General features: G+C 37.8%; 1 protein-coding gene and 1 long non-coding RNA gene across 2 annotated transcripts; one reads left to right on the top strand and one right to left on the bottom strand.

Annotated features, from left to right (window-relative positions):
* Positions 1–1,108: 1,108 nt before the first annotated feature.
* Positions 1,109–8,201, bottom strand: LOC145424461 (uncharacterized). The gene is made up of 10 exons (XM_080297817.1): positions 7,550–8,201; positions 6,133–6,345; positions 5,663–5,802; positions 4,656–5,202; positions 3,800–4,116; positions 3,602–3,679; positions 3,058–3,161; positions 2,778–2,950; positions 2,272–2,486; positions 1,109–2,135 (listed from the first exon to the last, which is right to left on the bottom strand). The coding sequence occupies exons 1-10, from the start codon at positions 7,852–7,854 to the stop codon at positions 1,879–1,881; spliced, it is 2,349 nt and encodes a 782-aa protein (XP_080153943.1). The 5' UTR covers positions 7,855–8,201; the 3' UTR covers positions 1,109–1,878.
* Positions 8,202–17,302: 9,101 nt separating this feature from the next.
* Positions 17,303–21,728, top strand: LOC145424432 (uncharacterized). Its single transcript, XR_013905517.1, has 3 exons — positions 17,303–17,462; positions 18,588–18,723; positions 20,005–21,728. It is a non-coding gene; the product is annotated as an uncharacterized LOC145424432 (long non-coding RNA).
* The last annotated feature ends 265 nt before the right edge of the window (positions 21,729–21,993 follow it).

Genomic DNA, 21,993 nt, shown 5'->3' with positions numbered 1-21,993 from the left:
CTGGAGGGCTGCTGAAAACAATAGCGTGGAATTCAAAAGTGGTAAAATTATCAAATAAAATTTGTTTGGTGGTGAGTGTGTTGTTGGCTAAAGATGCAGTCCCACCACCTCTCTTACCACTTCTAATAGAAAAAGAGAAATTAAAATTTGGTGGGGAGGCCTCAGTGAGAACAACTGGTGCATCCGAACCCAGCCATGTTTCAGTTAAAAATAAACAGTCAAGTTTATTATCTAAAATTAAATCATTAATAATAAAAGACTTGTTCGACAGAGAGCGGACATTTAAAAGTGCCATACTGATTGAGACTGGTGGATTATTGACAATAGAGTTGAATGGATGTTGATATTTTTGAAGAGGCCGGAGGTTATTAATGTTTTTGGAGTTACTGGATTTATGATAATTCTGTTGCTCTCTGTTTGTGATTATGACGGTCATTGTGTTGACTGTGGGAGAGAGAGGTCCGAGTCCAGAGTTTTGTGTATTACTGTTAAAAGTGGAACAAATTAAATTTAATTAAAAATTAAATCGAGTGGTCTCATATCATTTTGTTAATCTTTTCAATTTTATGGAGGAGCATGGTGTATTAGATTCACTTAATGAGGTCCATTTATTTTGTCTTCATTATATATATTTGCCACGTATTCAAAGAGCTGCCACAGAATTTCAGAACCAGTGGAATAACCATGGACTTTCAACACAAGGAGGGCAAACCCCTCTTCAGCTGTGGCAAAGGGGCATTATCAACGATGCAGGAATACATAACCCAAATATGAATGGTATTTGTGAAAATGACTTTGGTATTGATGAATGCAGACCACTGCCAGAGCTGGAGACAAACAATAATATCGTTGTTCCATCAATTAACATTTCCATCAGTGACACCATGATGGTTACACTTCAACAGACCTTTGATCCATTTGAAGATGATGGCAATAACGGTATAGATTTATTTTGCAACCTTGTTCGTTTTCTTGAGAGACAATCCTAAAATATCAATAAGGCCTCTGGAGAAATTTCATTTACTGTAATTGTGGTTGTGCAGCTTAAAAAGAATACAGTGCCAAGACTGTTGTTAGTTCAGTATTATTAGAAGTTTAGTCACAGCTTTAAATTTCAAGAATGCTACTATCAACCTTTACATGCATGTTGACGGTTTGTATACAATTTTAAAGAATTTATGAGTTGTATTATGTGAGTGTGTTGAGATTTTACAACCATGTTTTGTTTTAAAACACCTTGTTAAAAGAAAAAATAAATTTGTGCAACCACATTTTATTGAGGTTTTTGGTCATCACAATCACCAGATGTATTGTCTTGGAACAAGATGACTCAAACTGATAACATTAACATTAATACAGTCAGTAAATACATCAAACATGGATCACTGATCAAATAGAATAGAAGTGTCAGATAAACAATATTGAAGAACACCAGAGAATAAAAGCAACAAACAAGTACAAAGCTAGAAAACAAAAATAATCACAATGCACATAAATTAATGCAATGAAAAAATTATTATTGAATTATGTTAGTATATATAACTATTGTATACTTGTAGAATGGTACCCTAACAAGCAAAAAGACTTGAAGCAAATGAACATTTGTTAAAAGGTCAATGCAAAAACAGAGCCTCCAATCACAAAATAGGTGGGTGAAATATGAAATATGGCAACATAAAGTAAATTCAGCTTGGTCTCAAGTGTGTTAATTGGTGTTTTAGGTGGAACATTTTGAACATTTGTTTGATTTCTGGGAAAGAAAATGCAATGATATTCAAAACAACCCCCCCACCCCCACCCTTAGAATTACTTAATGGTCGACACTCATTAATTTAACTGAGTGCAAAACTCAGATTAGCATACTAACCTGACCAGGAATTAAGCTATTCCAAAACCATGTGTATTACCTAATGCAAAGTCCATATTCTCCTGAAAGTCTTTGTAAGAGGTATGAAGTGGTAACTTTAAACAATTGATGCACGTGTTTGCAATGGGTAGTTTAGACATGGTTTGTGCATCAGGCTCTTGGTGAAGAAATTCAATGGACGGTTGTGGAGAGAAGCCAATTGGTGGAACAGTGTTGGCTCCAGTGGCGAAGGCAAGAATTGTCCCCAGCTTCTGTGTTCCGTCTTGATCTAAAGGAAAAGCAATACTGTCAAAAATGGCATTAAAGACAAAAAACACAGCAAGCATTTCTACTTTTAACTGATTCAATGAAAAGATGCACTGCATTATAAATTGAACACACAATGCTTAAAACGCTAAATTTACCTTCTGCATCTGTTAGGTAGTCTCTCCAGAAACTAATGACAACTGCTTCAGCATGCCTTTTATTGCTCTCAGCTGGAGAAAGGCAGATGGTAAAGAGGCTGTCAAGAAGGTCAGCTGTAAGCACTGAAGGTGACCAGCATAGAAGGGTGCGAAAACTCTCTGGGTGAGCTTGGATTTTGTCCAGCACCTCAAGTGTCCATAGTCCATCCTGAAATCTAAATGATAATCAGAATTACCTTTAAAATCACAAATCACATCAAAAATGAATGGATCCAAGAAGTATAATCTAAAACATATGAATTTATATATACAATAATTTTTACTTCAGATTATTCACATCATCAAAAGTGTATGTCCCAAATCTGCATTTTTCATGTGATGCTGTCACCTTTGGAGGCATGGTGTACCTACACATAAAGAAATGCCACACAAAATTCCCAGAATACAAGGCAATCTGCATGGGTTTGAGTTACTTATTGGACAACAATAAATACATACATACATACCTTTCAGATGGACCACGGACTCTGTGTATTACTTGGAACATGATAATGTCATGTATAAGCAGATCCTTGTCTTCCAGCCTCCGTAGCGGCCTCAGGCAGCCAGCATTGGCTAAGTATTCCTGAAGTGGCTCAGTTGCTACTATCAGATCTTCAAAGGATTTACACTCTTTAACCTTCAAATAAAAAAATAAAAAATTAATGGGCCCCAATTAATACATGGAGTAGAACGAAATGCACACAATACTAAAACATTATCCAACAACTGACAAATCAGTTTTACCCTTTTAATTTTTTCACGCAGGTCACTATCGGCAACATCTTCTAAAACTGGTTTAGCCAAATCTGGGCCATCAACAAGGCAAGAGAAGAGTGTTGGGGACAGAACAACCCGTTCTCACTCCCAAAGCGTAACATTTTACGCTAGGTGACAAATCGTCACCATATTACGTTTTCGGCTACCCACCACGTTCCTAAATGACGACCTCGGAAAAAGAGGAAATATGAGAACCGTCTGGACTGAACCTACACATGTTCGCTCTTTTTCTTCAAATCGCTTAGAAACACGCTATTTAACATCATTAAAGTCCTGGTTACGGTCTGGAATAAGGTTATGGTTAGGGCTAGGGATAAGGTTAGGTTTAGGGCTGGAATACAGGGCTGGAACGTCTATTACCGCGGGAGCGTCATTGCACTGGATTCCAGCCATAACCCACCGCGTACCATAAGAACGCCGAAGGTCTCCTTTCGCGTTCCTCAGGAACGCCGCGGGACGTGACAAAACGTCGACATGTTACGCCTCGGGAGTGAGAACGCTCTGGACAGAAAGCCTGCTGGTGGACCACCATGTACAAGGCTTACTGCAATGGCTCTGCCTGCAATGAAGTACCTGTCCTCCCTCATGGCTAGAAATAATGAAAAACATTACATGTCAATAGATGCATGAAAGCGCTTGACAAGAACTTCATAAAAATGATTTTTTTATTGCATTACTCCAGGGATATCAGCCTAAAATCAATACATACCAGCACTATCAAGCGCCAAGTTCATTTTGCCTTCTTCACCCTCAAACATTGGAGACAGGGGCAAAGCTTCGATCAGAAGTCTTAGAAATTCTCTTCTTGGTCCACCCAAGTCAACAGCCTCTTCAGGTACTCCCATATCGTCAGAAAACCTGACAGAAATTGTGTGGCATGGATCATATGTTGCTCGTTTAAAACCTCTAATTGCTCCATCCAGGACTGTTGATCTATTAATGTTGAACTTGCATTTCTTCTGTTGGTTTACTTTTGCAGAAAGTTCCTCCAAAATATCTTTTGCTGATACCAAACAACTTGAAGTCCTGTAGGATTAAAAAAAAGAAAAGAAAAAAAAAAAGAAAAAATATTGAAAAGAACATCAGTAAAAACATTCACATACAAGGGCTACAAGGACATACAAAGTTTTGTCAAAATCAGAATCAGCATACTTTATTAATCCCTAAAGGAAATTATCATAATCATAAGCAAAATGTACAAAGGAGTATATTGCTCAGTGGCTTTTTATATTGTTTATATGTTTTGGAGAACTAGAAAGCACTAGAGCAAAGAAAAATAGTTTCAATGCACAATAAGTAAATTTCATTTCATTGTCAGATAGGCTGTTAAAAATTCGCTGCCTATTTCAAATAAAATAAAATTTGCCAGCATTACAGCATTATCATTTGACTCTGTAGACATTATTCAAAAAACTGTTTTGTTAACAGCAAATATAAATATCATATATGCATATAAATATCTGAGGATGGATTACACTCCTTCACAACACTGGTTACAGTATTGGATTGCAACAAATATGGTGTGTTTAATTGGCTACTGTAAAACATTTGTATTTGAAACTAACCTTTCGCTCTGCAGGCTTGCTAGTATAGCCTGGTTAAGTTCCTCATCATCAGAAGACATGTCAGATAGTGGAGTCATGATTGAAAGGTAGTTATCGTAGTTTACAGATTGACTGTGTGTTGATGTACAGGGTAATGCTGAACAATGATTCTCTGGATTCCTGGTCTGGTAGGGTGAGCTTGAGGTATTTCGGCACGTCAGGACCAGAACTGGATCACTTAAAGATGCAGATGATGAGGTAGAAGGCTGACTAGTGGAAGGGTAGATTTCCAATGAAGACACTGGTAACTGGCTGAAGGAAATGTTTGTTGAAGCGCTGCTGTACTTGTGTGAGATACTACTTTCATGGGTCAAGGCAGGAGTTTCCGTTAATAATGTTCCATTACAAACTGATGAGGCAGGAGATTGCGTCGGAGCAGAGATTGGTTGGAAGGCAGCTGTTGAACTGGTAAAACTGTCTGAAGATGATGAGCGCAGCTGCCTTGATGAAACAGGGTTTTCTTCACAGTTTTCCTCACTGCTGTAGCTTGTAATATCATCCTTAGAAATAAAATAATAATTATAATAATTCACATATATTGAATTTGAACATTAAATACCATATATCCAACCTCTTCTGCTTATTCTTATCAGAGGTGGGGTGGTTGGAGCCTATCCCAGCTACCATAGGGTGAGAAATTTCAAGAGTTAATAGATCTTTCTCACAATTACTTTGACATACTAGGCAGACAAAATTGTAACACATCTCCTGAACAGCAGTAGTCTTACGTTCTATAATTCACAAACAGCCCAACAGAGCAGCTGTAAATTTAGTCAATACCAGAGCTTAGGATTAACATTTTTAAAAAGGAACATTAACTTGGTACTATTCTATCCAACTACAAAAGGTGAAAGGCAAGTTTAAAAAGAACAGAGATGAGAAAGTTCAAAGGTTGTTTATGCACCAATTTCTGGTCTTCATATTATTACTGTACAGTGCTATGTAGATTCATTTAAAAGTCAAATAATGTACCAAAATTGGTTTTGATGGTCTGATGTATAGGGCTCTCGATTTATAAATTTTATGTATGAGATTTGCATCCAGCGCCTGTCCTGCTCGCAGTTTGGGCGCAATCAGTCTGTTGCCACAAGCCATCAGAAACTCCAGGCTGGAAAACAGTTAAGTTGTAAAATGTTTAAAATCCAAAACAGCAAAAATGTTCCAATAACTTTTTTAGAGCTAATCTTGTTTTCCTCTTTGAATCAGACTTAAACCAGTAGTAACAGAAGTAAACTTTATACAAATGTCAAAAAAGTATGCCAAAAATGGAGTGTTCAAGAAAGGATAACTGATTTGGTTCTTTTAGTTTAGTTTACTGATTCATGTCTACCTGTTCTCTGACTTAAATCGTTATGTAAAGCTTTGAAATGCCTAGATATCGAAAAGACTACTGACAAAAGCTGTGTCGTATTAGGTTTCGACTGCTAGCACAACCTACCTTACATCAATAGAAAGTTTATCTCCAAAGGCGTCCCTTATTTGTTCAGAGACAGTTTTCTGGTCCCAGGATTTTTGGAATTCAAATCCATTCAATATATGCCCTTGTTCATGTAAATGTTGTTTTGTGCGATGCTTGACAACAACACTGCTTGATGGCCGTGGAAGAAGGATGACAACTTTGTTGAAAGTATCATGATAATGTGTCTTGGCCCTATAAAACAAAACAGAAACTATATTCAGATTTATGTATCCTTTGTTTTATTTACCTATACTTAGACACTATCAGTTCCTTAAGAAAGTTGCTAATGTCACTTGGTAGTGACCAGCTTACACGTTAAACTGTTGCTAAGCTTTTATAAATAAAATAAAATGTTACACAGTTTATATTAAAAAAACAGTATCGCAGCTAGCCATTTAGCCCACTTGAATATGTTTAAAGTTGCTCGTGCATGTAAGAGTTGAGTATAATAGCAAACACAAATAACAGAAACATAATTTGAAAGAAAAAAAATGCATAAAGTAATAGCATGCTTATAAATTGCCTTTGAAAAAAAATGGAAAATGTACGTAAAATAGAAAATGTTTTGGGGTTTGACCATTATAATTCACTGACGCTTGAATAAAAAAAAAAAATAAATATATATATATATATATATATATATATATATATATAGTACAATGAAAGAAAATCTAAGAGCTCCAGTTCAACTACAGTGCGGCCCCTTCAATCACAAAAGCTCAAAAAATAAACTGCATGAGGATTTATTTTACTGCTCTTTAAAATGAAATACGCCTACAAAGAGGCATACAAAGAAACATTTGCTATTACTTTTTACTTTGACTAAAGAACAAAAAAGACACCGATCATATTTCTTTTTTTCTTATTTCATACACTTTAGAAACTGGACTGAAGGCATGACTTGGCATCCATGTTTATCTACCTCTACAGTGGTACAGATATTGATCCACTCACAACACAGAGTTGGATTGATGTCTTCTAGCAAGATTAAAATTCTACCCCAAAAAATAAATAAATAAATAAATAAATAAATAAATAAATAAATACAAAACTAAACAAAAACAACAAGAAAATTAACCCAACCTTTTATTTAGCAGGAGGTGGTAGCTACATCAGTGAATAATGTAGCTACCACCTCCCACATTAATAAAGAAGATTTAATATAAATAATCTTAAAGTAAGCATCAACTTACACTCGGGTCACAAGTACAAACAGCCACTAATATTGAAATAAATGCCACGGTCTTTACTGTTTTTAATGTGGATGCTGCTGAATAAATTAGCTAGGGATAAAAAATTATAAGGGTAACAAAGTGCGTTGCTAAATCAGCAAAGCACATTTCGTATTTTGTATTTCGCAGTTGTATAGTTAAGTGGCAAACTGTTTTGTTCTTACCTTTTCCTTGATCTGCAGTTCCAGTTGCCAAAGTGTTTCTGGGTCTGATATCGCAAAGACTGCCCCACTCCAGTCGAACTCCGTGTAGCTACTTGACTCGTTGAAGATACCCGGGTGTTAGCTGGTCTAAAAAGTTCCCTCATCTCACTTTCCACCGTGCTGTGGGTAACACTGGGTGCAGTTGAGCCCGTCCGATCTCGATCAAGTGACGAGGACAACGATGTGACCGTTTCAGGAGATGATAAAATATTTCTTAACAACCCGACAGCTTGCTGAAGAACTCGAGTTTCTTCTCCCCCCTCCATGCTGTCAGACACTTGAAAGTGACCCGCGCGTGCTTCTCAGCCAATCACAGCGGTACAGACACCCAGCCTTCCGTTTCCATTAAACTCCTTCCGTTTCCACTATACTCTTTCATTCACATACATTATTCTCTTGCATACATATATTTTCTTCAGATATGTATGCATTCTCTTCTTACATACATATATTATTTGTAAGATTAAATGCATTTTGAATGCATGTAAATGAGAGCAAAATGTAGGAATGCATAAATGAAAATGCATGTATGTTAGAGTGCAAATGTGTAAATATGTAGATTAAAATACATGTATAAGAGAGCATAATATTGCAATGTGTGTGTTAAATATGTGTAAACATGAGAATAAAAATATCTAAATATAAAAATTAAAATAAAACAACATGAGAGTGAAAGTATATGTATGTGAAAGAAGAATATATGTGTGTGAGAATGAAAATATATGTATGTGAGAGTGAAAATATGTGTGTGAAAGAAGAATGTATGTATGTGAGAGTGAAAGAATAAATTTTGGCTTGTACGGCCCCTCATACAAACTTGTTAGAGCCGTTTATAAGAGTCTAAAGAAGACATATAAGTCTAAACTGATGGTACAGACTGCCATGGAATTCAGGCAGTTAAACTTTGAAGATAATATAGCAAGAACGGTGATATCTGAAGTGAACAAGATGAAGGAGAAGAGGATTAAGGTTTTTGTTGTTAAGGAGAATAACAACAATTCATCTGAACAATCCTCTTCAAAGACCACTAGGAACTTGTTAAGGGATTCTTTTATCAAGCACTCAGACGTAATGAAATAACACTCAGACACTTCAGCAGTTTAACGTGCACGGGTGAAACCTCAAAAGAGATTCACACACTTCCCTGTTGCAGTCTGCCTTTATTTATACAAAGCAGGAAGCATACAAAAAAGGAAATATCATGCTTATCTTGTCAAGCAAGCAGGTATGATTTCTCAAGAACTTTGTATCCTCCACAAGGTCGTTTCTTACTCTTGGGTGGCGGTTTCCTGCTGCTGACAGATAATGTGAAGGCAAACAGTTTCCGTTACAGAGTAGAGAGCCAGCAATTAAAATATGCAGCTGGTTGAGTACAGAAGAGAAATGTAAACACTCTTAGCTGATTATTATATGAATAATAAAACCTTTAAAAACAAAAATCCGCTGACAGAACTGTTGTTCTTTTGGGAAATTTTTGAAAACATTGTTTCCCTACAAAATCATAGTCGAAATCAGGCTATGATTTCGACTATGATATATACAATTCACAAGATTTCAACAATTTTAAAATCCTACAGTGTTGGTTCTGTCTCGCATCAGCCCCATCCAAACAGGTCGCGGCAGATGGCTGACCCTCTCTGAGCCTGGTTCTGCTGGAGGTTTCTTCCTGTTGAAAGGGAGTTTTTCCTCCCCACTGTTGCCAAGTGCTTGCTCGTGGGGGATTGTTTGGGTTGGAGCTTTAATTTTGTAAGGTTTTTACCTTACAATTTAAAACACCTCGATTCAGAACCTCTCACTGTTGTTGAAATTGTTTGGCCCTTTCTGTGAGGGCACTGCATGTTCTCAATCTCATTGGGAAATGCTACATTTTGCACATGAATGCAGATTTATTCTAAATTGCAAAATGCATTTGCTAAAAATAAACAAACTAAACTAATGCATGGCTATGGTGTATTTTTATGAATCTCGTACTCAGGTAATAAATACTTTTGTCTTATTACTGAGCAATAATAAAGTTAAAAAAAAAACCCTCATGTCTTTTAATGAGCCGCTTGTGTTTTAGTTTAGTTATAGTTATAGGTAGTGGCCGAAAGAGTTTTGGTCCCTCTTACTCCAATGTAAGCTTGTGGAAAAAGCCCAAGAAGTGTGTTCAAGCCTGTCTATTGAGCAGAGTTTAGATTATGAAACTCTTAAGAAAACTGTGCTGCAGGCGTATGAACTTGTCCCTGAAGCATATCGGCAGAAATTTAGGAATCTTAATAAAACTGCTAACCAGACTTTTGTTGAGTTTGCGCGAGAAAAGAATGTGTTGTTTGAGAAATGGTGTTGTTCATGTAAAGTTAAAACCGTGGAAGAGTTAAACCCTTATTTTGCTGGAGGAGTTTAAAAAGTGTTTGCCGGAACGCATCGTGACTTATTTAAACGAACAAAAGGTGTCGTCTCTCACTAACGCGGCACTCCTGGCTGACGAGTTTGTTTTAACGCACAAAAGTGTGTTCTGTGCACAGAATTCGTTTCAGGAAAATTTCTCTGAACGAAAAAAGTCACCACAAGCAGTGCGTAAAAATGTATCAGCGTTCATTGCTAGATCAAACGGTCGAGAATGTTTTTATTGTCACGACTCAGGACATTTGATTGCTGCGTGTCCAGTATTAAAAAGAAAAGAAGCGAGGGGCACTAAATTCCCCGCAGGCGTGGGTTTGATTAAAACCGCTTGCTCGCCAAAGGTGCACGCGGAGGCTGAACAAAACCCGAAAACTGACATTGATCCGCAGTTGTGTCATGCGGCTTTGTTTCGTTGACGGGTGAAGAAAATGATAAAGTGCCAGTCACGATTCTTAGAGATACGGGTGCGTACCACTCATTCTTACTAGAATCTGTGCTGCCTTTGTCTGAAAAACATCCTGTGGTTCCGACATAGTAGTGTGGGGAATAAAAATGAGTGTCACCAAAGCCCCTCTGCATATGGGTGCATTCGCTGTTAGTGTCGGGCTACGTTAAAGTCGCCGTGCGCCAGCGATTACCAATCGAAGGAGTTTCCTTCATTCTTGGTAATGATCTAGCTGGTGGGCATGTTTTTCCCCCGCCAGAAGTTGTTGATGTTCCTGCCCTTGCTGCTGACTCGGGCTCCACTGCTTCAGAGGTGTTTCCTGCGTGCGCAATTACTCGTGCTCAGGCTCGTAAAATGGGTGAGATTGTGGATTTGTCGGGGTCGTTTATGGCTACGCTTGATGAAGACGACTCTTTCGTGTCACCCATTGATTCTGTAAAAAATCTCCACATGTGACGTCCCTGAAATGATTCCTGAGGACATTAATCAGAGCTTGAATATGACCAGAGCACAGCAGGGTGATCCTTCACTGGTGCCTTGTTTTTCCTCTGTTGTGGACAGAGAGGGATCTAAAGCTCCAGTGAAATATTTCATTTGTTCTAATTTGCTATGACCTCAGAGTAGGGCTGTGCGATGTGACCAAAATCACATATCCCAATATAAGCATCTATAGCCCCGATAACGATAGAAATCACAAAAATGTAACATTTTCTGTAAATTCTGTGAATCTCGGGCAGCTCGACTCAGCTGGGCATCGTGTACCTGGAGTTGAGTGTTTTAACCGATGCATGAAACGATACATAAGTTGTAACGGCCGCCGTTTTCTTCGTGAGTATTTATTCAACGGCGTGCTGCGGGGAAAGGCCTGTTCTAACGTTTGAGTCTAAGGTTTATTTTTAGCACCTGCCGGCTCTTTTTTGCTTCTCATCTATGGGCTCAAATTGTGGTCATAAATATTTTGTTAATTATTTGTGGGGCGGTCGTGGTTCAAGAGTTGGGAGTTCGCCTTGTAATCGGAAGGTTGCCGCTTCGAGTTTCACATGTACTTTTTTGGCTAAGTCCACACACAAATCTTTTTTACAAGTACAACATATTTATGACCACAATTTGAGCCCATACTCATCCGTAAACACTCTTTCACGTCATTCAGTTTATTTTGAAAAGTCTCAACAGGATCTTGAGCTTTATTGTGAAAGGGAAATAAACAAGCGTACACGATGGTTTTACCGTCCTTGTTGCTAATGACAACACATAAAAACAGTCGCTACACCCTGCTGTGACATCACACTCCAGAGCTGACGTCGGTGTCACGTGATACATTTTCAGCTTTGATCTGGTCCTACCAGCTCATAAATAGGGGCGGAGGCAAGGCAAGTTTATTTGTATCGCACAATTCGACACCGATGGTTTGCTTTGCAGAGACATTAGAAACAAAAGTTATTACAGACACTAGCAACGGGATCAGAGAACAGCACAGAAAAAAACTCAAATGGATTCCTTTAAAGGAGACAGTCCACAGGAAACCAGGCCCATAGAAATATCTGAAGAGGAGATGCAGACACTTCTCTTCAAATCCGTCTTTATGACCCGTACACGGGCAGAGAGACGAGAAATGGATGAAAAAAACTTTATCGTTCAGTTTGTTGTAAAGCTTTCAAACACCATTACAACAAAAACTAAATTAGTCATAAAACCCATCGACATGTTTTCACTCATCAAAACAGTCACAGAAAAAACTGCAGGAAAATTACCTGCAGAACTGCCAACATCTATAAACAGGGTGGTTAAGTCTGTTTTCCGTGGACTGCACAAGATGTACGACTCCAAGGACTTGCTACGATTTTTCATTGTATTTCGTCAGTCAACATTTGAAGAAAATGTCTCAAGAATTTTAATATCAGAGATCAATAAGGTAAAGGAGAAAAGGATAAAGGGTTCTGTTGTTTGGGAAAATCAGACCAGTCCTGCTGAAACGTCTGAAGAACAGATCCCCAGTCCAGGGCAAAGGACACAAGAAACTAAAGAAAGAAACTTTATAATTCAGTTTCTTGTTAGGCTGAACAACATGGTCGCCTTAAAGACAGGCACAGCAACAAAGCAGGTCAACATTTTTGCCATTTTACAAAACGTCATTGAAATGGCTGTGGGTAAACTACCCACACAACTTCCAAAATCTTTAGACAAACTTGTTAGAGCCGTTTATAAGAGTCTAAAGAAGACATATAAGTCTAAACTGATGGTACAGACTGCCATGGAATTCAGGCAGTTAAACTTTGAAGATAATGTAGCAAGAATGTTGATATCTGAAGTGAACAGGATGAAGGAGAAGAGGATTAAGGTTTTTGTTGTTAAGGAGAATAATAACAACAATTCATCTGAACAATCCTCTTCAAAGACCACTAGGAACTGTTGTTGTTTTGGGAAATTTTTGAAAACATTGTTTCCCTACAAAATCATAGTCGAAATCAGGCTATGATTTCGACTATGATATATACAATTCACAAGATTTCAACAATTTTAAAATCCTACAGTGTTGGTTCTGTCTCGCATCAGCCCCATCCAAACAGGTCGCGGCAGATGGCTGACCCTCTCTGAGCCTGGTTCTGCTGGAGGTTTCTTCCTGTTGAAAGGGAGTTTTTCCTCCCCACTGTTGCCAAGTGCTTGCTCGTGGGGGATTGTTTGGGTTGGAGCTTTAATTTTGTAAGGTTTTTACCTTACAATTTAAAACACCTCGATTCAGAACCTCTCACTGTTGTTGAAATTGTTTGGCCCTTTCTGTGAGGGCACTGCATGTTCTCAATCTCATTGGGAAATGCTACATTTTGCACATGAATGCAGATTTATTCTAAATTGCAAAATGCATTTGCTAAAAATAAACAAACTAAACTAATGCATGGCTATGGTGTATTTTTATGAATCTCGTACTCAGGTAATAAATACTTTTGTCTTATTACTGAGCAATAATAAAGTTAAAAAAAAACCCTCATGTCTTTTAATGAGCCGCTTGTGTTTTAGTTTAGTTATAGTTATAGGTAGTGGCCGAAAGAGTTTTGGTCCCTCTTACTCCAATGTAAGCTTGTGGAAAAAGCCCAAGAAGTGTGTTCAAGCCTGTCTATTGAGCAGAGTTTAGATTATGAAACTCTTAAGAAAACTGTGCTGCAGGCGTATGAACTTGTCCCTGAAGCATATCGGCAGAAATTTAGGAATCTTAATAAAACTGCTAACCAGACTTTTGTTGAGTTTGCGCGAGAAAAGAATGTGTTGTTTGAGAAATGGTGTTGTTCATGTAAAGTTAAAACCGTGGAAGAGTTAAACCCTTATTTTGCTGGAGGAGTTTAAAAAGTGTTTGCCGGAACGCATCGTGACTTATTTAAACGAACAAAAGGTGTCGTCTCTCACTAACGCGGCACTCCTGGCTGACGAGTTTGTTTTAACGCACAAAAGTGTGTTCTGTGCACAGAATTCGTTTCAGGAAAATTTCTCTGAACGAAAAAAGTCACCACAAGCAGTGCGTAAAAATGTATCAGCGTTCATTGCTAGATCAAACGGTCGAGAATGTTTTTATTGTCACGACTCAGGACATTTGATTGCTGCGTGTCCAGTATTAAAAAGAAAAGAAGCGAGGGGCACTAAATTCCCCGCAGGCGTGGGTTTGATTAAAACCGCTTGCTCGCCAAAGGTGCACGCGGAGGCTGAACAAAACCCGAAAACTGACATTGATCCGCAGTTGTGTCATGCGGCTTTGTTTCGTTGACGGGTGAAGAAAATGATAAAGTGCCAGTCACGATTCTTAGAGATACGGGTGCGTACCACTCATTCTTACTAGAATCTGTGCTGCCTTTGTCTGAAAAACATCCTGTGGTTCCGACATAGTAGTGTGGGGAATAAAAATGAGTGTCACCAAAGCCCCTCTGCATATGGGTGCATTCGCTGTTAGTGTCGGGCTACGTTAAAGTCGCCGTGCGCCAGCGATTACCAATCGAAGGAGTTTCCTTCATTCTTGGTAATGATCTAGCTGGTGGGCATGTTTTTCCCCCGCCAGAAGTTGTTGATGTTCCTGCCCTTGCTGCTGACTCGGGCTCCACTGCTTCAGAGGTGTTTCCTGCGTGCGCAATTACTCGTGCTCAGGCTCGTAAAATGGGTGAGATTGTGGATTTGTCGGGGTCGTTTATGGCTACGCTTGATGAAGACGACTCTTTCGTGTCACCCATTGATTCTGTAAAAAATCTCCACATGTGACGTCCCTGAAATGATTCCTGAGGACATTAATCAGAGCTTGAATATGACCAGAGCACAGCAGGGTGATCCTTCACTGGTGCCTTGTTTTTCCTCTGTTGTGGACAGAGAGGGATCTAAAGCTCCAGTGAAATATTTCATTTGTTCTAATTTGCTATGACCTCAGAGTAGGGCTGTGCGATGTGACCAAAATCACATATCCCAATATAAGCATCTATAGCCCCGATAACGATAGAAATCACAAAAATGTAACATTTTCTGTAAATTCTGTGAATCTCGGGCAGCTCGACTCAGCTGGGCATCGTGTACCTGGAGTTGAGTGTTTTAACCGATGCATGAAACGATACATAAGTTGTAACGGCCGCCGTTTTCTTCGTGAGTATTTATTCAACGGCGTGCTGCGGGGAAAGGCCTGTTCTAACGTTTGAGTCTAAGGTTTATTTTTAGCACCTGCCGGCTCTTTTTTGCTTCTCATCTATGGGCTCAAATTGTGGTCATAAATATTTTGTTAATTATTTGTGGGGCGGTCGTGGTTCAAGAGTTGGGAGTTCGCCTTGTAATCGGAAGGTTGCCGCTTCGAGTTTCACATGTACTTTTTTGGCTAAGTCCACACACAAATCTTTTTTACAAGTACAACATATTTATGACCACAATTTGAGCCCATACTCATCCGTAAACACTCTTTCACGTCATTCAGTTTATTTTGAAAAGTCTCAACAGGATCTTGAGCTTTATTGTGAAAGGGAAATAAACAAGCGTACACGATGGTTTTACCGTCCTTGTTGCTAATGACAACACATAAAAACAGTCGCTACACCCTGCTGTGACATCACACTCCAGAGCTGACGTCGGTGTCACGTGATACATTTTCAGCTTTGATCTGGTCCTACCAGCTCATAAATAGGGGCGGAGGCAAGGCAAGTTTATTTGTATCGCACAATTCGACACCGATGGTTTGCTTTGCAGAGACATTAGAAACAAAAGTTATTACAGACACTAGCAACGGGATCAGAGAACAGCACAGAAAAAAACTCAAATGGATTCCTTTAAAGGAGACAGTCCACAGGAAACCAGGCCCATAGAAATATCTGAAGAGGAGATGCAGACACTTCTCTTCAAATCCGTCTTTATGACCCGTACACGGGCAGAGAGACGAGAAATGGATGAAAAAAACTTTATCGTTCAGTTTGTTGTAAAGCTTTCAAACACCATTACAACAAAAACTAAATTAGTCATAAAACCCATCGACATGTTTTCACTCATCAAAACAGTCACAGAAAAAACTGCAGGAAAATTACCTGCAGAACTGCCAACATCTATAAACAGGGTGGTTAAGTCTGTTTTCCGTGGACTGCACAAGATGTACGACTCCAAGGACTTGCTACGATTTTTCATTGTATTTCGTCAGTCAACATTTGAAGAAAATGTCTCAAGAATTTTAATATCAGAGATCAATAAGGTAAAGGAGAAAAGGATAAAGGGTTCTGTTGTTTGGGAAAATCAGACCAGTCCTGCTGAAACGTCTGAAGAACAGATCCCCAGTCCAGGGCAAAGGACACAAGAAACTAAAGAAAGAAACTTTATAATTCAGTTTCTTGTTAGGCTGAACAACATGGTCGCCTTAAAGACAGGCACAGCAACAAAGCAGGTCAACATTTTTGCCATTTTACAAAACGTCATTGAAATGGCTGTGGGTAAACTACCCACACAACTTCCAAAATCTTTAGACAAACTTGTTAGAGCCGTTTATAAGAGTCTAAAGAAGACATATAAGTCTAAACTGATGGTACAGACTGCCATGGAATTCAGGCAGTTAAACTTTGAAGATAATGTAGCAAGAATGTTGATATCTGAAGTGAACAGGATGAAGGAGAAGAGGATTAAGGTTTTTGTTGTTAAGGAGAATAATAACAACAATTCATCTGAACAATCCTCTTCAAAGACCACTAGGAACTGTTGTTGTTTTGGGAAATTTTTGAAAACATTGTTTCCCTACAAAATCATAGTCGAAATCAGGCTATGATTTCGACTATGATATATACAATTCACAAGATTTCAACAATTTTAAAATCCTACAGTGTTGGTTCTGTCTCGCATCAGCCCCATCCAAACAGGTCGCGGCAGATGGCTGACCCTCTCTGAGCCTGGTTCTGCTGGAGGTTTCTTCCTGTTGAAAGGGAGTTTTTCCTCCCCACTGTTGCCAAGTGCTTGCTCGTGGGGGATTGTTTGGGTTGGAGCTTTAATTTTGTAAGGTTTTTACCTTACAATTTAAAACACCTCGATTCAGAACCTCTCACTGTTGTTGAAATTGTTTGGCCCTTTCTGTGAGGGCACTGCATGTTCTCAATCTCATTGGGAAATGCTACATTTTGCACATGAATGCAGATTTATTCTAAATTGCAAAATGCATTTGCTAAAAATAAACAAACTAAACTAATGCATGGCTATGGTGTATTTTTATGAATCTCGTACTCAGGTAATAAATACTTTTGTCTTATTACTGAGCAATAATAAAGTTAAAAAAAAACCCTCATGTCTTTTAATGAACTGCTTGTGTTTTAGTTTAGTTATACACTGTAAAAAAAATCCGTAAAAATACAGTACAATCTACTGTATAAACGTGAAGGAATTTTCCGTATTAGTCATTTACAGGTATTTTTCTGTATTTCTCAACTACTGCAATGCATTGTGGGAAAAAGAACCTGAAAAGGAGGGAAAAGTAAGCGCAAGAGCAGCCATTAGGCTTCTTTCAGGCTTCATCTGGATTTTGGATTCTGAAGTTGGAGAAACTGCCTTCAAATTTCTGTGGTAAGAATTAAAACTCATATTTCGTTTTATTAAAATAATGTTTTTCAAAAGACTCCGTGTTTTTATTTAGAAAGAATTGTTAATTTATTTGTTAACTGGTTTCGGCTGTCTCCAGACAAGTCAGGAATATTTTGCTGACTCATTTTTTAAAATAATTGTTATTTAGGTTTAACATGACTTAAGCTTTATTTTAGTTAATGTTAAAATAATTTTTACTGTGATACCACCAGTTTTGCCCTTCAGTGGCTGAACCAGTTTTCATAAATATTAAAGTTAGCTGTCTGTGTCTCTCTGGGTATTACACAGCTGTGACTGCTAACTAGCTAATTAGCGAAAGTCAGCGATGTGGATAACTGGGAAAGTGAGAACTTCATGGTTCTAGAAATTATTCTAGGACTCTAATAAGTACTGTATCAATACCTGTGTTTTACAGTTGGCTCTACTGTACACTTTAAAGGGTTTCAGGCAAAGTTACACTAACCCTAGTTTAAGCCTCAGACCTTCCTGGCTGACGCTAGCAAATGCTAATGTTAGCCTCTGATTTGGGCTGCTAAAGTAAAGACTTTTAGCTAGCTGACCAGCATAGATTATTTCGGTGGTTAACAGACTGTAGTGGTAAAATTATTGAAAGTATAGTTTCACCTCAGCACATTTACAATTACAGTATGTCTATTTTGTAGCACATAGAAATGTTTAGTTAATATTTACAGACAGACACATTTTCCCTGTAACTGTGTTTTTACTCCAACATTTGTTGAAAATGTAATTTATGAAATGCTGAGCAGCATTTCTTGTATGTGGAATATTTTTGTCACCCCACTGTGCTAATGTGATTAAATACTAAAAATTATTACTAAAAAAATTCAATAATAAATCAATAATAACTATTTCTTGATTGAACTATAATGTAAGCGCAGTGCTGGTGTGCAGGGGCTCTATATGCCTTGTCTATATCAAGCTTTTAGCCAAATATAAGCAGAGATATTTGTATCTTTCTTAAAAATCCAGATCCTTACAGATTATTTGAGAAATGGATCAACAGCTATCACTACTTGAAGCACTTTAAGTCCTGCAGTGGAAAAATATCCCTTATTTCACCTTTGATCACACACTTTGGTTTTCCAGTGCAGAGCAATGGCCAAGAAAAGGAAAGACTTCCCCGAGTGGAAAAAAAAGATGAAGATACAAGCTGGTGATGATCCAGAGCAGCTGGTCTCAGGAAATGAAGAAAAACCCTGATCACCTTCTCTACAAACACAAGGTGAGTTTAATGTTGTGGTTGATTTAGTTTTTCAAGGTATGTATGTTACTTTAATTATAAACTGCTTTTGTTGCAACAGAATGGTGTTATGTGTATGCAACTCTACGTGAATTATAATCCTTTGTAGGGCTGCGTGATATGACCAAAATCTCATATCCCAATATAAGACGTATCTCTCCTGATAACGATATATATCACAAAATAGTGCATTTTCTGTAAATTCTTTGATTCTCGGGCAACTCGACTTATGTGAAATGTTTTCAGTTGGGCGTCGTGTACCTGGAGTCGAGTGTTTTGACCGATGCATGAAACTATACATTTTTAGACATGAGTTTAAATGGCCGCCATTTTCTTTCTGAGTATTTATTACACGGCGTGCTGCAAGGAAAAGCCTGTTCTAACGTTTGAGTCTAAGGATTATTTTGAGCACCTGACGACTCTTTTTTGCTTTTCATTCGTAAACTCTCTCGAAACTCTTTCATGTGATTCTTGTGTAGGTGGTTAAAGAGGTTTGTCGTGTTCGAGTGGTGGTGGGGACCAGTTTGTGGCATAATTTGCATAGTACAGTTTTCTGGGGCGTGTCAGACTTTTCATAACCAAACCATGTCCATGCTACAGAGGTAGCCCCTCATTTAACAATAAGGTCCTCGATTTGTTTTGACTGGTCCTTCTGGTTCTGCCTCATCCTTGCTGGCCATGCTGGTATTCTCTGTGCCTTCATTTGCGTGGTGACTGTAAGCGCCATTTATAGTTACTTGATGTTTTTATTTGAGGTCATTTGTTTGATGCATATTCTGAAATTTTATGTTTGAGAATAATGTATATCATTTCAGTTTAGTTTGAAAAGTCTCAACAGAAACTTGAGCTTTATTGTGAAAGGTTTATGTGGAAAATAAACAAGCGGACGGCAGAGCCACACGATGGTTTTATCCTCATTGTTGGTAACGAAAGTACGCATAAAAACAGTCACTTGTCCGTCCATAGTGTGGTTACTTTAAGTATAAGAGAAGGAGAGAACTTTAAGAAATAATATAGCAACTACAGTGACCATCAAAACCATGAAAAAAATATTGCCGTAAACAGTTTATTTTGCAACACCACAAAACAAAGAATAGTGTATAATATGAAACGATAGACATTTTTATATCGTAATCTGATATATATCGTCATATCGCACAGCCCTAATCCTTTTTTTTTTATGTTGTTTATGCTCTAGGTAAAAAAAATTATAAAAATACAAACTTTTTAAAAATGTCTTGTTGTTTCTCTTTTTTTCCTCAGAATAAATTGCGACTAGTCTCAATGGCTGACACGGAGGAGCAACACAGCGACACGTTAACTCCGACTGCTGCAGTTCCTGTATGAACTGAGCAACTCTTAAAATCCAAGGAAAAGCTGTGTGTATTTTACTTAAAGCTCAGATGGACCTTGATGTACTAACATGCAGGCTGCATTCAGGACTTTGTCACACTGTTATATGAAGAGCGGTAACAAGACTTTGTAGTAATTTGTCTTACTATTGTCTTATTTGTTGTGATTTAGGGTCTGTGCGCACAAGCAGAGGTTTTTGTTTGTAACTGTAACCTCGTTTTCAGAGCCTTGTCTAACATTTAATGGTCATGAAATATGTCAGACTTTTTCCTCTACTTAACCAGCTTAGAGAATTTGAACACCGTGGAGAAAAAGGTGTGCATTAAGGATTTTGAACTATGATGTTTAAGTGTTGTCACTGCTGAGGATTCGTGGACACAGATCCTTATTCACTATGCTGCTGTTTACAGTTTAACTTTTCATCAGAACAAGCACTTCTAATTATACTTTGCTCCTCACTGACAAAACAAGTCCTGTAAATACACTTTTATCTTTAAGTTTGGGACAGTAATCTGTCTTAATTTATTATGTGTTGTAGTTATCATATGGGGAAAAGTCCTGTGGTTATCCATCAGTCCTGTTCGAATAAACCCAAAGTTCAGGAACTTCTTCTTTAGATCTGTTCAGTTGTATTCATGTGGCACCACTTAAACAGTCAACAAATTTTGACTCAAGTATGTTATATTGTAAGGTAAAGAGCCCAAAGAGTTAATCTCAGACAAATGTTCACACAAATGTGAATTACATTCACTTCATTAATGAAGTGAATGCAATTCAGTAATCAAAGGTGTTTGGCTATAACTGACTACATGTGTATACTGTATCATAAGTGGACAGAGATGGATGTAAACCACACCTTAACCATTTGGCTGAGGCAAAACTACCACAAGGCAGTGATTATAACTCAAAGGTACTCTGGATATTATTAAATGTGAACATGTCGTTAAATATGACATTTTTTGTTTGTCAGGTGTCCTGTTTGAAGAAAACACTTGGTAGCCACTTGAATGAATGTAAATAAACACATTTACATGAGGGCAACCTGATTTCAAGGTAATAAAAATGCTCAAATTTGAAAGCTTGTGAGTTATTTTGTTCATGTATCAGCTGTTTAGTAGTTTTATGACAAGATGGATGCTGTCATTATATTTTAGTATAGTGTTTGAGTTAAGGAGAATAAAAGAATATTTAACATTAATTGTACCAATGTTGTTGTGTACGAAGCACAAATTAATTTAAGTTTTAATTTATGAATTTTTGAGTACATGGTGTACTAGGTTGTAATTGCATAGAAATGTATGTTTAAGGATATAAAGAACTATATTTAATGAGTTACAGTGAAAAGAAGTGCTTGGAAATAGTAATATAAACAGAAATTTCAATTTTTCTATTAACGGAAAATATCAGTTAATGATACAGAAAATATACTGTGAATAAACGGAATTTTCTGTTTTATAGCTGAAGGAAATGTCCGTAAATAGTACAGAGAGTATACTGTAAATCTACAGAATTTTCCGTTTTATCATTTACAGAAAGGTCCGTCAAACCTCCGTAAAAAAACAGAAAATGTACTGGCAGAAAATTACCAGGACATTTTCTGTTTTTCTACGGAATATTTTTTTACAGTGTAGTTATAGGTAGTGGCCGAAAGAGTTTTGGTCCCTCTTACTCCAATGTAAGCTTGTGGAAAAAGCCCAAGAAGTGTGTTCAAGCCTGTCTATTGAGCAGAGTTTAGATTATGAAACTCTTAAGAAAACTGTGCTGCAGGCGTATGAACTTGTCCCTGAAGCATATCGGCAGAAATTTAGGAATCTTAATAAAACTGCTAACCAGACTTTTGTTGAGTTTGCGCGAGAAAAGAATGTGTTGTTTGAGAAATGGTGTTGTTCATGTAAAGTT

Source organism: Astatotilapia calliptera, chromosome 23 (genome assembly GCF_964374335.1).
Source record: "Astatotilapia calliptera chromosome 23, fAstCal68.1, whole genome shotgun sequence".
Taxonomy (NCBI): domain Eukaryota; kingdom Metazoa; phylum Chordata; class Actinopteri; order Cichliformes; family Cichlidae; genus Astatotilapia; species Astatotilapia calliptera.
Note: the sequence above shows the minus strand (reverse complement) of the source record. Positions and strands in the feature narration are given on the sequence as shown.